Raw genomic sequence first — 13,817 nt, 5'->3', positions numbered from 1 at the left:
ACACGTTAAAAATTTAAAACTTTTATAATATTAACCCATCTAAACTCTAAACTAAGGTCATCTCCAATGGATTAAACCTATGAAGAGTTGTATGGAATGCCAAGTAGAAAAGAGAATAAATACATTCATTTAAATTCTTAAAAAATTGATAAATTTTCGTTACAAATCCATTGAACCGTTACATGTCTATTCAACCCTACTCTCTCTCCTTTTTATTATATTCATATTTATTCTATTAAACGCTGCAAAAATCCCATTATGAATGGCCTAAGTAACAGGATAGCACCCTTTCAGACTCTCCTCTATTCTCCATAAAAGTTTTGTCCAGGCTCTTCCACATAATTCCTTCCCATAGCTATTTTCAATTAATTATATTCGATTCGGTATTAGTCATCACCACATCAATGGCTTCTTCCTACAAGAAATACCAAATCAGAAACCAAAACCCTAACCCCAAAACCTCCGTCTTGTTAGTAATCGATATGCAGAACCACTTCTCCTCCATCGCCAAACCAATAATCCCATCAATCACGACAACCATCAATACCTGCCGCCGTGCTTCCATCCCGGTCATCTTCACTCGCCACTGCCACAAGTCCCCTGCCGATCACGCCATGCTTGGGGAGTGGTGGGGCAACGATCTGATCATCGACGGAACGCCGGATTCCGAGCTGATGCCGGAGATTGGGCGGCGGGAGGAGGAATTGGTTGTGGAGAAGAACACATATAGTGGGTTTAGAGGAACGCAGCTGGAGGAGCGGCTGAAGGATATGGGAGTGGAGGAGGTGATCGTGACAGGTGTGATGACGAATCTGTGTTGTGAAACGACGGCGAGGGAAGCTTTTGTGAGAGGGTTTAGGGTGTTTTTCTCAACTGATGCTACGGCGACTTCGTCGGAGGAGCTGCATCAGGCGACGTTGATGAATATGGCTTACGGGTTTGCCTATCTGGTTGATTGTAAAACCCTTCAAACTGCTTTTTTATCTTCTATGTAATCGTTTCTTGCCATCACCAGCATTTTATCCTAAGGTCTATAAATAAATAAGATGAGGACATTTTATGTCATTACACTTAATAAATAGCAAGGGTAGATTAGTTTGTTTTTTGCAGTTTAAGTGGATTTGATCAGTTACTTTGTTGTACCAATCATATATTTTATATAAATAAGACGTGCATACTCATCTTAGATCTATAGGAAAGTCCTAAATTTTTAGGAAAATTTTTAATAAACTCTTAAAAGTTTTTTTTTTAAACAGAAAAGTCTTAAATTATCCTAAATTACGAAAAATTCATTTTTTAAATTTTAAAAACAAATGATAGATTATATGATTTTTTTTTTTCAAAATAATGAGATTTTTATGTTCAAAAAAAAAAAATTAGAATTTTTTTGAAATTTTTTTCAAAAGTTTAGGATTTTTCTATAGATATCTCTACTTGCTATATCAAAATAATTGTCAAAATAAAAAGTGAATTAATGAATTTCATAAGTTGTTATTTTATTGTTTCTATGTTGGTACTGATTTAAACATTTTTGTTGTAAGACTAAACTACACAAATGGTCCATGTGTTTAGCTTAAAATTGTCATTTTTGTCCAAAAAGATTTGGACTAGCACCAGAGGTCCAAACTTTTCATTTTGTTGCAAATTTGGTCTAATTTACTTTAAACTTTTTTCAAATGACAGATTTGCCCCTATTATTTTCTTTTTCTATTTTTCTATATTTCAATAACTAAAAAAAAAATGTGTTGTTACCTCCCCCTTTATCTCTCTGTACATTAAGCACACTCAAATACTCAAAATATAAACATTACCACTGCCGAAAAAATATAATGACTACCACCGCCGGAAAAATATAACGACCACCACCACCGGAAAATTTAAACACCGTCGTCGCCACATGTCAACACTACCACCTCCTGAATTCGAATCCAGATCTGAAGAGCTAGGGGTTTGTTTTCATCAGAAAAACTTTTCAAAATCGAGATTTTCTCAGGTCTGTTTTAAAATCCGAGGTTTTCGCCAGAAAAACGATGGGGTACAAGATCGACGACGCAAGTTTCTGGTCTCGAGACGGTGGTGGTGGATTTAAACGCTGGGGTACAAGAGCGACACACTAGGATCGTCGAGGAATGAGAGGCGGTGACATATAGATTTGTACGCCAGCTTCGTCAAGGAGTCGACGATCAAGGATTTCGCCGATGCTAACACAGAGATGGTCAAGGATTCGACGGTGGTGCTAGAAAGCCATATGGCATAAAGACAAATCTGGATGTCGACGATGTTGTAGATATGACGTTGGATGTTCACATCTTCATCTTCGTCAGCGGCAGTAGTTTGGATGTTCCAGTGGTTGGTGGTGGCCGAGACGATGAGGATTGAAGACGATAACCCTAATCGAAGTCGCATCTGTAATGGTGGTCTCTCCTCCTCTAGTTGTTAGTCGACAGATCGAGTGCTAGATCGTCTCCTCTGACGGTGTTGCTAGAGTGACTCTGCCCCTTTCTTCTCAGTTACTTCTTCTTCTCTAGTAGTAGCAGTAGCGAGCTCAAGGCAGCGACGACTTTAAAATCAAAGGACTTTCGAGAAGGTATTTCCAGATTAAAGGGTGTTGACTAGAAACCTTTGTTGCCGGGTGTATTCTTGGATCTTGAGCGTTGTAGTCTGCAAGTTTTTGGGATTCGAAGGGGTTTTGGAAGTGGTTTCCAGCAAGACCGGTGGTTATGGCAGCGGTTTTGACAGGTGAAATGTTTCTACCTACCAAAAATAATTTCGTGATATGACTACGACATCCCTCTTCATATTACAAAATGAAAATATGGATCTTAGCCTTAATTTAATTTATGGGTTAATAACTGAGGATTAAAATCAACTAACTTGAATTCTCTCTTCTTCCAACTTTAGATGTGTTATGAAGATATAAATGGTCTTCCTCGCTCTTATGGAAATGGTTTTCCTAGTTCTTATGGAAATGGTTTTCTTCAATCTTTTGGAGATAGTCTTCCACATTCGAGTCAATGTGAAACTGTTTTCCTTTCCTTAGGAAATGGTAGAATTGAACGTCGTCCTCCTTCAACTCTTCCACCTCCTCCTCCCGTGACTCTCCCAACATCACGTTTTCCTTGAGTTGAAATATATAAAACGACTCAAACCCTATTGGCATGTAAACATAAACATGGAAATTATGTGTGTGCACATGTTCTGCGTAACATCCAATTTTTTCAAAGCAAAATTTTCATTTTTAATTAGCCAAAAACATTGTTCATGAAAACCCATCTCAAGAAAATCACAAGTATCAAATACAAATCATCATCACAATATTAGAGTGTCCTAAAATATCTGGAATCAATAACTACATGTGAATGTGACGAATCAAGTCATCACCTTCCCACAATCATCAAATGTACCTGAAACACATTTAATCAACAATTGTAACCACAAATCTTAGTGAGTCCCCCAAAGTATCACATACAACATAACACAAATAAACAACTATGGGTTATCACCAACCCTGGAGACCACCTGAAGTCTCAGTGGGCAAACAACATGCCCTGTGGATTATCAATAAGTATTACAACTTTCATTTAGACTTTGTCGGCTAATTCCCAATTTATTTTTCGTGTTTCGGTTCGAGGTGGCTTGGACTATAAATAACGTTGCGAAATTTATAACTTCTTCATATGAACTCCATTTTCAACATTCTTTATATCCTTGACTTTGTATCGACGAGTACTACAACTTTTTTTAGACTCCATCAGCTAATTCTCATTCTTTTTCAATTTTACAAATTTGAACAGGTTTTTCGCCTTGTTTCGAAACTTAGGGACCAAGTTTCGCTTATATCCTTCACATACAAGCTTCATTCTCGACTGTCTTTATATCAACGAAACCGTATTTATGAGATCTTCAACTCTCGTTTACAGTTTTGTGGCTAACAATCAACCAATTTTAATTTTGATTTCTGTGTCGTACACTGTTGTACTGTGTCGCACTCGAAACTTTGAAAAATCATAACTTCGTCATACTAAGTCAAATTTTGTCGTTCTTTATATCGATATGTTCCTATTAATGAGCACTTCGACCTTCATTTAAATCACTTTGGCTAAAAAGCAACCTATCTCCGGTTCACTTTTTATGACACACATTGTCGTATTGGTTTGAACGCAAAACTTAGATAAATCATAATTTTCTTATACGAAGTCAGATTTGGGTGTTCTTTATATCCGCGATATCATCGTCACGACTACTACAACTTTCGTTAAGATTATTTATCATAAATAATATTTTATTTTTAATGTTAATTTATCGCTCAACGATGATTTTATATTAAGATAATCAACAAATATTTTATACTCCTAATATTTCTCCACGTAATGTGTTTACGATAATTATGTATTAGCTCGTAGCGCGTACGAAGCACAATTACCCTATTCAAGGATTTTATTTATTCGATTAAATGTATAATTATTATTATTACACCTTAAACGTCTATCCTGAGTTTGCGGGCGTTTCACTTAGATTGCGTGAACACATATGACATTACTATGTTTCTGCTGCCATGATAATGTGTTTAGATGCATAGAAAACTTAACAGAAAAAAATGTGATAGTGGTGGTGGTGGTGGCAAAGGTGGTGGCAGGGGAAGTGGTGGAAGTAAAGATGGTTGTAATAGTAGCAGAGGTGGCGGAGGTAATTGAGGTGGTGGCGGAGATGGTGACGGAGATGATGGTGGTTGAAAAAGAAACATCTTATTTATGGTTAGAACTTAGAAGATGTCTTCTAAAACCATAATCTACTTTTTTTTCTTTTGGAAAAAGATGTCAAAAAAATACTTTTTTTTTACAAAGAGTCTTTCCACAAATGTCTTTCTCGTGCACATATATAAGAGGAGAAAATTAACTTTTTGAGAAAAAAAACACCACCCTAGTGATATGTTATGTTTATGTTTGGTTATTAACAAAATATGGATGTCCTTGTTTCTCGATCACAGTCAATGGTGGTAGATGTAGTTAAGGAATATAGTTCTTAACGGTGGTAATCATGTCATGTTCATTTTACGGGTTAAAGGTTGTGGGTTGGTGGTTCATAAAAGTTCAACCCAGACATGACACATATAAGTATTTGTGTCGTCTTGCTCAACTCTAACTCGGATTATCATAAACAGATCAACCCGTGTGACCTATTTAATTATATGAGTTCATGAGTTCGTGGGCCAGATTAAAGTTTGTGGGTCAGAATTGGGTTTGTGGATCACGGAAAAAAGTCTAAACATCGCATATTTACTTATTAGTCCTTACTCTTTCCCTTGTTTAATAAATATATTTTTATTTTTTAATCTAATAAAATAAACGGGTTCACAATCAACCCACAAAATTATTTGAAAACTCGAACAAGACCTGTATAATAAACAGGTTGGCGGTTTGCGAGTTGGTGAGTTAGAAAAACTCAACCCAAACTCGTTTATCTCCGTGTTGGTTCGTTGGTCGTGTCAAAAATTGCCACCATCTAGATATTCTAAATCAATAGTTCCATATGGACAATCACAAGGTACACACACAGATCATGTATCCAAGTCTAATGTTTTTCGAGAAAATTGATGAGGCTCTATTTGTGAAAAATGTCCCGGTTAAAGTAGTTGATATTGATCTAGTCGTAGCAATCAATGATGTGTTGGTGATTTTAGTATCATCATGTCATTTTAAGTAACTAGAACCAACATGTGAGCTAAGGGGCTTCATGATTTGTACTATAATATCTGTATAGGGTTGTGCGGAGTGCACGCATATATAAGATCGAATTAGAAGCTGGTTCGACGACTAGTCGGGGGTCCGTGGACAGCGCCCCCGGGTACGGGGTTTCCAAAGGGGCAGCGCCCCTTTGGCGGGGTCTAAGGGCAGCGCCCCTAGCGGGGTCCAAGGGGCAGAGTTTTCATCAGACTTTCACAGAATCCTCTAACATATTGGCATACGTCTTCTGTGCCTAGAAACATAAGTGTCCACTTGGATTATCCTAGGCTGAATTTCTTGTAACCCAGGCATAGGGTAAAAATATCAGTTCGGAAAGTGATATCACGATCCAAGTTGGTATCCAGATCTCCACCACAAACCCTAAAACTCCCAACATGATGAGTCGGTGGTAACAAATGTTGAGTGTATAGTTGGTAATGATGATGATTACTATTATTTTATAGATGGAACTGATGGGGACTACGCTACATACAATGTTACTGAGGGAGAAGATGCAGAATTGTCATGTAATGATGATAGCACTTAGATGATAACACAAGTATTTAGGGATGAGCAGTTTGTCCCAAATCGCGATCCCGTACCGGAACTGGTACCGAACCTTACCATATTTGAAAATATGGGACGGTACGCGGTATTCCAAATACATAAAATTCGGGATTAGGTACCACCGGTACCGGTACTAGTACCGAAAACCAATACCATTCCTGGTACTGGTACCGATGATGGTAATTCGGTTCGGTACTCGGGATTGAATTTCGATAAAACTCGGTTCTTGGAAATTCGGGAACGGTACGGGTCGGTACCGGTTTCATCCCACGTTGTGACAACCCAAGTTGTTCCGTTACATTTCCCCGTTACCGTTAACGGAATATCCCACTGTATAAAAGTACCATTAATTAGAAGTCGTCAATTTAATAAACATCCCAAATGTTTACGTTTAAAGTGCCGTTAAGTCGTGATAAAAGGAAATAAAACCTATAACACCCATTTCCATTTATTTGGAAAATGGTAAGTTTTATTATTACGACCACTAAATCGGGTGCGACCAAAAGCCCCGTATAACGGCAGTATTGGGTAGAATTCCACTGAGCTCCAACTCCCACCCATATATAAAGGGGAGTAAACTTCATTTGGAGCTTTTCCACCCTCTCTCTCTAAACTCTCTCTCTAGACTCGTTTTCGCCCCGAATCCGCAACCAAACGCTTCCAAATTGTAAGTCCGCTTACCCTAGCTCATTCTAAACATTAAGATTCGTGTTTATAGCATAGAACTGGACTTGGAACATGTATTTACGGCCAAGGAGCATGCTTGGGCCATAAACACTTAATAAGTGGGTTTTTAAGCCATTTAAACCCTCCAAACCAACATTGGGACTTAGATACGACCTTATGGCTTGCAAATCCGGACTTAGAACACCCTAGTCATGAATTTTGAGGAGCAAATAGGAGTTTACGTCAAGGAATGTGCTTGGGCCGTAAACCCATCAAATATGGGGTGTAAACTCATTTTTACATGCTTAAAAGCCATAGAACTCCACCAATAGCCTTGGAATAAATCCTAGAATCATCTAAAAATGGTTTGGGGACCTTAAACATGTCAAACACCCTCCATTTAGGAGTTTACGGCCAAAGCTTCCCAAGAAATAGTTCCAGGGCCGTAAACTCATAAAAACATGTTAAAGGGTGCCCTAAATTCATACCAAGGCTTAAGACATAAATTAGGGGCTTGTCCTTTGGGTTTGGATCAATTAAACACAACAAAATTAAGGGTCAAAAGGAGTTTACAGCCCAGGTAGGTACCAAGGCCGTAAACTCCCCAAAACACATCCAAATGATAGTTTTAATGCCCCAAAATAGCATCATACTTCATTAGAAATTGTTAGCAAGGTATTAGGGGCTTTAAACTTCACAAAACTATAAGGATGAGAGTTCACGGCCGTAAACTCCCTTAGGAGTGGTTCCTAGGCCGTAAACTCCAAGAAAATGCCCTTAGAAGCCTCAAACCCACTCATGCCTTTTATGAAAAGTACTTAGAATAATTCCATGAGCAAGCTAGAAGCATTAAACACTCTAGAACCCATCACCATGAGTTTACGGCCGTAAACTCATGGTGAGATGTCCTACTTTTACTTGTTAATTATTGTTGCTTCGCTTATACTTATTTTATACTCCTACTCTGTAACGCTTTCACTTATACTTGTAGTCGCTTATACCTGATGATGCTTATACTTATTCACGCTCTTACTTAGTGATACGATTCTAGTTCGCTTATACTTGATATCGACTCTACTTCACTTATACTTGATACGTTGTTGCTTCACTTATTGTCGCCTCTACTTCGTGATACGCTTATACTTGTTCGACACTTCTACTTCACTTGCGACCGCTTCTACTTCACTTGTTAGACACTTCTACTTCACAAAGATCACCTTCTACTTGATACACACTCAGTCGTAGTTAGATGTATGTCTGTGCTTATATAGGTACATATAAGTAATGATTGAAAGACTTAGGAAGGCTCGTCTGCCCTATTTCCTTTTCTTCGTTGCGATGTGGTCTGGTGGGATCGGATGGCCGTCCGAAGGTCGTTTGACTCATTAGTTATATATTATGTATATGAGTATGGACATATAGGAATTCTCTAGTCAGTTCAGTTAAGAGTCTCTACCTCTAGTCTATACTTACATTAGAAACCCACTATTGGGAAGTCTCTACCTCTAGTTCAACACTTACACACTACCCACTATTCGGAAGTCTCTACCCACTATTTGGGATGCATCTTCAGGACACGGCCTTCTCCGTCGTCTAGTCGGTAACCAGAGTCTCCTGTAGGGAGAGCGGACATTGTGTGTATAGATCTATACGGGATTGACAACCCCGCACCCAGACTGCTAGCTACAGTCCCGGCCTACCAAGCCAACGGGTGACAAATGTCACATCTTATAGACGCTTGTAGGGCGTCTGGAACTCTAGTCAGTATGGTTACGAGTATCCCGGGTTACCTTATAATTCATTGGCTTTAAGGTAACGGTATTTCACCGGCAATCTACACTGTATACTGGTAACTCATTTTCAGAGTCACACTGTTTTGACCTTACAAGACGTATCTTTCATTTGATACTGTCTGGGGTCTGTCTTTCACTGTTTTGAACTTACAAGACGTATCTTTCATTTGATACTGTCTGGGGTCTGTTATCTCTGTTTTTTACCTTACAAGACGTATCTTTCATTTGATACTATCTGGGGTCTGTCTTTCACTGTTTTAGACCTTACCAGCTGTACCTTTCATTTGGTACTTTCTGGGGTCTGAGTCTCTACTTGTTAGACTGAACCAGGCGAGTCGTTAGTTCGATATTCTCCTGTAGTCTATGATTCCTTGCCTTAGTCAGCAGTCCTCACTGCTGAGGCATATGTTATTCCCTGATGTCGTTTGTTTTCCTCAATAATCAAATTCAGTATTTTGATAATGATAGCAATTTAGGGAAAACTACTTTTTACCACATAACACTGAACAGTCTTGGTAGAAGACTGCTTTTATTAATGAAAATATAGGATTTTCTGGAAAGAACTCTAATACACAGAAAACACTTAAACTACTACTTATTAAAGTTATTTGATTGAAACGTCACTAAATACTTATGAACTCACCAGCATTTGTAAAAAATGCTGATACTCGCTTTTCAAATAACTTGTATTCTCAGGTCAGCAATTAGACAGGTACATCCCCGGAGCTGTTGATGAAGATGGCTTAGTACCACACTGTATTCATTCTATTACTTGTATTACCTCGATGTATTGTAATGTAACCATGTAAAACTATTACTATTAATGCAATGTTTTGTTGTACTTTGATTACTATAATGCATGTGTTGTGATACTTGACATGACGTCATCCACCCCAGAACGTTTCCGCCGTTTCAGTTTTGGGGTGTGACAGATTGGTATCAGAGCATTGTTTATAGTGAGCTAAGTACATCAATTCATAAAAGATATACAACCTATAAACACAAAGGGATAAAACACTCTGACCAAGAATTATACTTTAAAATATAACCATATTTTACCAAAGTATAATAACATCCAGAATCTAAACACTTGAACAAAAGTATCACAAGAAGAACAATAATAAAAGTCTTCGGATGTTGAGCCCTACAGTCAAACCTGGGCAGTTATGTAATCGTAAGCTGGGATAAATGTAACCTGATCAACTACATTTATCCGAGATGCGATGAACGTGTGCTTGGGAGTGATAGTGGTGTACAACAGGTCTGAAACTTACCAACTAGGATTGTTAGAGCCAAACATAAAGTTAAAATACTATAGGAGTATTTTAGAACGCTAAAAGATTCACACTAAACCCAGAATCATAATCCAAAGATAAGAACCAAACAAGAATTAAAATACCATAGGGGTATTTTAGAATACATAAACAACCTTGCGTGAATAACTAAAAGATCCTTATTGACATACCTACAACTACAGAGGGTGTACTCCCAAGGTTATATATATATAATGAGGACCCCATAGGCTAAGAATGTGTGGTTTCGCTCTATTTCCTTTTCCTCGTTGGGATGTGGTTCTAGAGTAGTATCACATATTCGAAGGCCTATCGGACCTAAATTATATATGATTTGTATACCCTGTGTAATCGTAGCAGGACTCGATATGGATTATACAGTGAAATGTTAATAATCTCTTAGGATTCTTTAGACATTTCCATTCTCGCGCGAACCCTGTAGACAACCCTACCCACTTCAGTGCTTGACAGAAGAGTTGAAGTCGACCCCGAAGAAGTTCATTGAGAAGATTTCCTGTTCGGAAATAAATGAACTGGGTCGAGACTATTGAATGCACCAAGTGCCCATATTCTTTTAGGGACATCGGTGAGGAATTCGCCTAAACTTCGGAGATACCCAGTCATCCATCATGCAGTGATGACACCTAGAGTTGGAATCAGAAGGAAGGCGGAGTAGAAATTCAATATGTCCATACGAGAAGAGAACCCTAGGAAACTACCCGAAGGAAACCAACGCCGATTCCAGTCAAAGACACGAGGCAGACCGAGGGAGCTAGTACATGGAAACCGGGAATTGTCTTTTCCTCGTGTTCTTCACGCTAATACACCCATAAAATAATGCAATTTAGTGAGTTAGTGGTTACACTACTCACGCTATGTGTTAGGTAAATCGTCGTTTCCCGTTGCCAGATACACGATTAGGGCGGATCCCCGCATCTCTATTGAGAGAATTTTAGCCATCTGCCCTTGTGAGCCTCTCTTTCCGCAGTTCGTTCCGAACCATTCTCAAATCTTTCCAGGCCGGAGAGTGAAACCTTTCCCAGTATAAAGGTAACTTAGTAGGAACGACTCGCATCTTATGGCCTTTTCCGATACTCATACTCCTACCTCGATTACCAGGACTACATCATAGGGATGTAGGTCGACATTCAGACAACCAGTACCCGAGGCACGGGAAAATTTATGCCTAATACGTTCAGGATGGAAATGTCCAGGGTTAACCATCATCTCTCATTACCTTGTATTCATTTCCGTGTAGGAAAACCATGCCACCGAAGAAGCGTAACCAGTCCTCAAACAAGAAATCCACTCTCTTATTCGATGAAGGTACGTTCCAAGCTGCAGTCTCAGCAGCCGTAGCAGCTGTCATGGCTCACCTGAATGCTAACACCGCCAATGTTAGCAAGGGCCCGGTCGGGATTTCCAATCCTGGCAATGGACAGCAGCAACCAACACTTCCATACTCAGCCACCCAAGAACCTCACTCAAACCCACTAAAGAGAAAACTCAAGATAGAGGTGGGAAGTACCTCGGCTCAAGGACCTTCAGATGGGTAACGAGCTGACGCAGTCTATACCCCTGTCAATCCTTCCCTCCCGACATCAAGAAGGCCATACCTAGGAGACCTTCCCCACTGCAGCAAGTGCAGCTACCATCATCATGGTGTCTGCCGAGAGCTCTATTGTGCTAGGTACCAGGTGTTGGGGCATACTGCTCGCGTCTGCAGAATCCCGATTGAGTTCATTACATCAACCACCAATGTGGCGACCCGCACAGTTTGCCGTCTATGTGGTGCGATTGGACACTTCGAAAGGGATTGCCCAGCTAAAGGAAACAACAAGGACACAGAAGGAGCCTGACACTACTGCTTAGGGACAAGCGGCAAGGAACTCGTTAGATTTTGGTACGTCTCTCGATCTCGGATAACTAAACTAAGAACAATAAAAGACTAATTCAAATGTAAATTTTTCCCAGTAAGGCGAAAGTCGCAGCACTATTATAAAATTTAAAATTCATTAGGTAAAACTATAATGGCTAAACATATATGTTACGGCCATGTATATTTAAGATGGACAGACCTAGAGTGAGCGAATGCCGCCTCATTTCCTGTTCCTCGTTTGGTTGTGGATTTAGGGCGGGGTCGCTCAGTCAACAGTCCTCCCCACCTTAAATATACATGACTAGTAAATGTGAGGAGATTATAGAAATGCCTCGTGAGAATCTGTTCATGAAAAGATACTCTATTCAGAAACACTTAGAACTCTTTATAGTTCTGCGTCGACTCTATCGGTCCAAGTATCCGCGGTAGTGATACATAGGACGAAACCTGAGACGCCTAGAACTTGTGTGCCTGTTCGGCACATGACTCTATCGATCTTCATTATATATCATGTCGAAGTGTGCCAACTTCGACGACTCTATTGATCGTGGTTCGACTTCGTACAACCATGTGTACATTCTTGGTGTTGTGTAAAAATAACTTTCTCCATAGCCATGTCGGCAAATAAAGGTTCTTCCGAACCTAAACCTAACACAAATAGTCAAACATAATGTAATCCGTCAATCGTCCCTCTTATCTCAAACCTTCCAAAGTACCCAAGAGAGGGTACCCCGCACTGTTGACCGACCCCCCCGTAGTCAGATGGACACCGAAGTGAACGACACTACAGATACTCTAAGAAGACGACCACCAACCGAAGCATACTCCGTAGATTCTCCGGGAGACCCTTCGCACCTCGCACATCAGGTTCGTGAACCCAGAGAATAGAACTCATGAGGCTGACCACTATAACTAGGTATACGCTGGCATACATCAAGTATTGGCGGTTAAGCCAAGCATGAGTTCTACCATGGACCTCTTAGCAAAACACTTTCACCCTATTCCATAACATAGGAGCCGGACTCAAGAGAATCACTACGGGTTGAGCGAGTAAAGTTCCGAGTGATGAAACCATATACCAACTAGATTTGACCTAGACCGAGAAAACTCAGAACCTTCGGAAGAGTAGTTGCAGTAGATGCTCTAACTACCCAGGCACCTGCCCACCCTGTTATAGACAGGTAGTGCCTATTACCCTCCACCCTCTTGTATGGAGGAAATCGTCGTCGCCCTGTAGACGATAGACTTCATTCTCCGAAGTGAACACTAGAATACCAAGAACCACAGGATAACCTCTGCAGACAAGAATCCTTGATCAAAGTGCAAAAGTAGTTGCGTTAAACCTCGTGACCCAGACCCCGAAGAGATTATAGACTTGACACCAGCCTTGGTGTTAGTCGAAGGGTTATGCAGGAACATACGTTTTCCGCACTAGAATACACCAAAGTCTTAGGGATTCATTGGACTATTAGGTGTTCCACGAATACCATCTCACGCAGAGATAGTAGAACCACCTCCTGAGATAGTCCAACGCTCGTCTAGTGAAACCCTATCTCCCCGACCCTCAGGGTTTCCGTATCTCAAGCATCGTTAGTGCGGGTCCACTTTGCACAAGTTTGGGATAGAGACTCTATAGCAAACCGATGACCATAGTCACGCAACCCACTCGACGATCTAGAAAGTCTCTATCAGCCAGTTGACGGGAAACGCAAAACCAAAGATAACTCGAGCTTCCTAAGAACTAACCTGAAGGACTACACATCCAGTACAAGTGAGAACGTTAGGAACTTCGGAATGGCGATCACGCCAGTGTTGATCTTGCCATAGAAGTACACTATGTTCTAAGTACTGAAAAGCTCTACCCTTCCGAGAGCTTAGGACCATATGAGAATTCTCA

At 40.0% G+C, this 13,817-nt stretch overlaps 1 protein-coding gene across 1 annotated transcript; it reads left to right on the top strand.

The window, feature by feature from the left end:
• The first annotated feature begins 244 nt into the window (after positions 1-244).
• LOC111913931 (nicotinamidase 2) lies at positions 245-1,079 on the top strand. The gene has a single exon (XM_023909649.3). It carries the CDS (start codon positions 405-407, stop codon positions 993-995), a length of 591 nt encoding a protein of 196 aa, XP_023765417.1. The 5' UTR covers positions 245-404; the 3' UTR covers positions 996-1,079.
• Positions 1,080-13,817: the final 12,738 nt, after the last annotated feature.

This window comes from Lactuca sativa, chromosome 8 (assembly GCF_002870075.4).
Source record: "Lactuca sativa cultivar Salinas chromosome 8, Lsat_Salinas_v11, whole genome shotgun sequence".
Classification (NCBI taxonomy): domain Eukaryota; kingdom Viridiplantae; phylum Streptophyta; class Magnoliopsida; order Asterales; family Asteraceae; genus Lactuca; species Lactuca sativa.
This window is presented reverse-complemented; position numbering and strand designations above follow the sequence as displayed.

Coding starts and splice junctions, on each gene's coding strand:
- LOC111913931 (XM_023909649.3), top strand. CDS start 405: ATGGCTTCTTCCTACAAGAAATACCAAATCAGAAACCAAAACCCTAAC.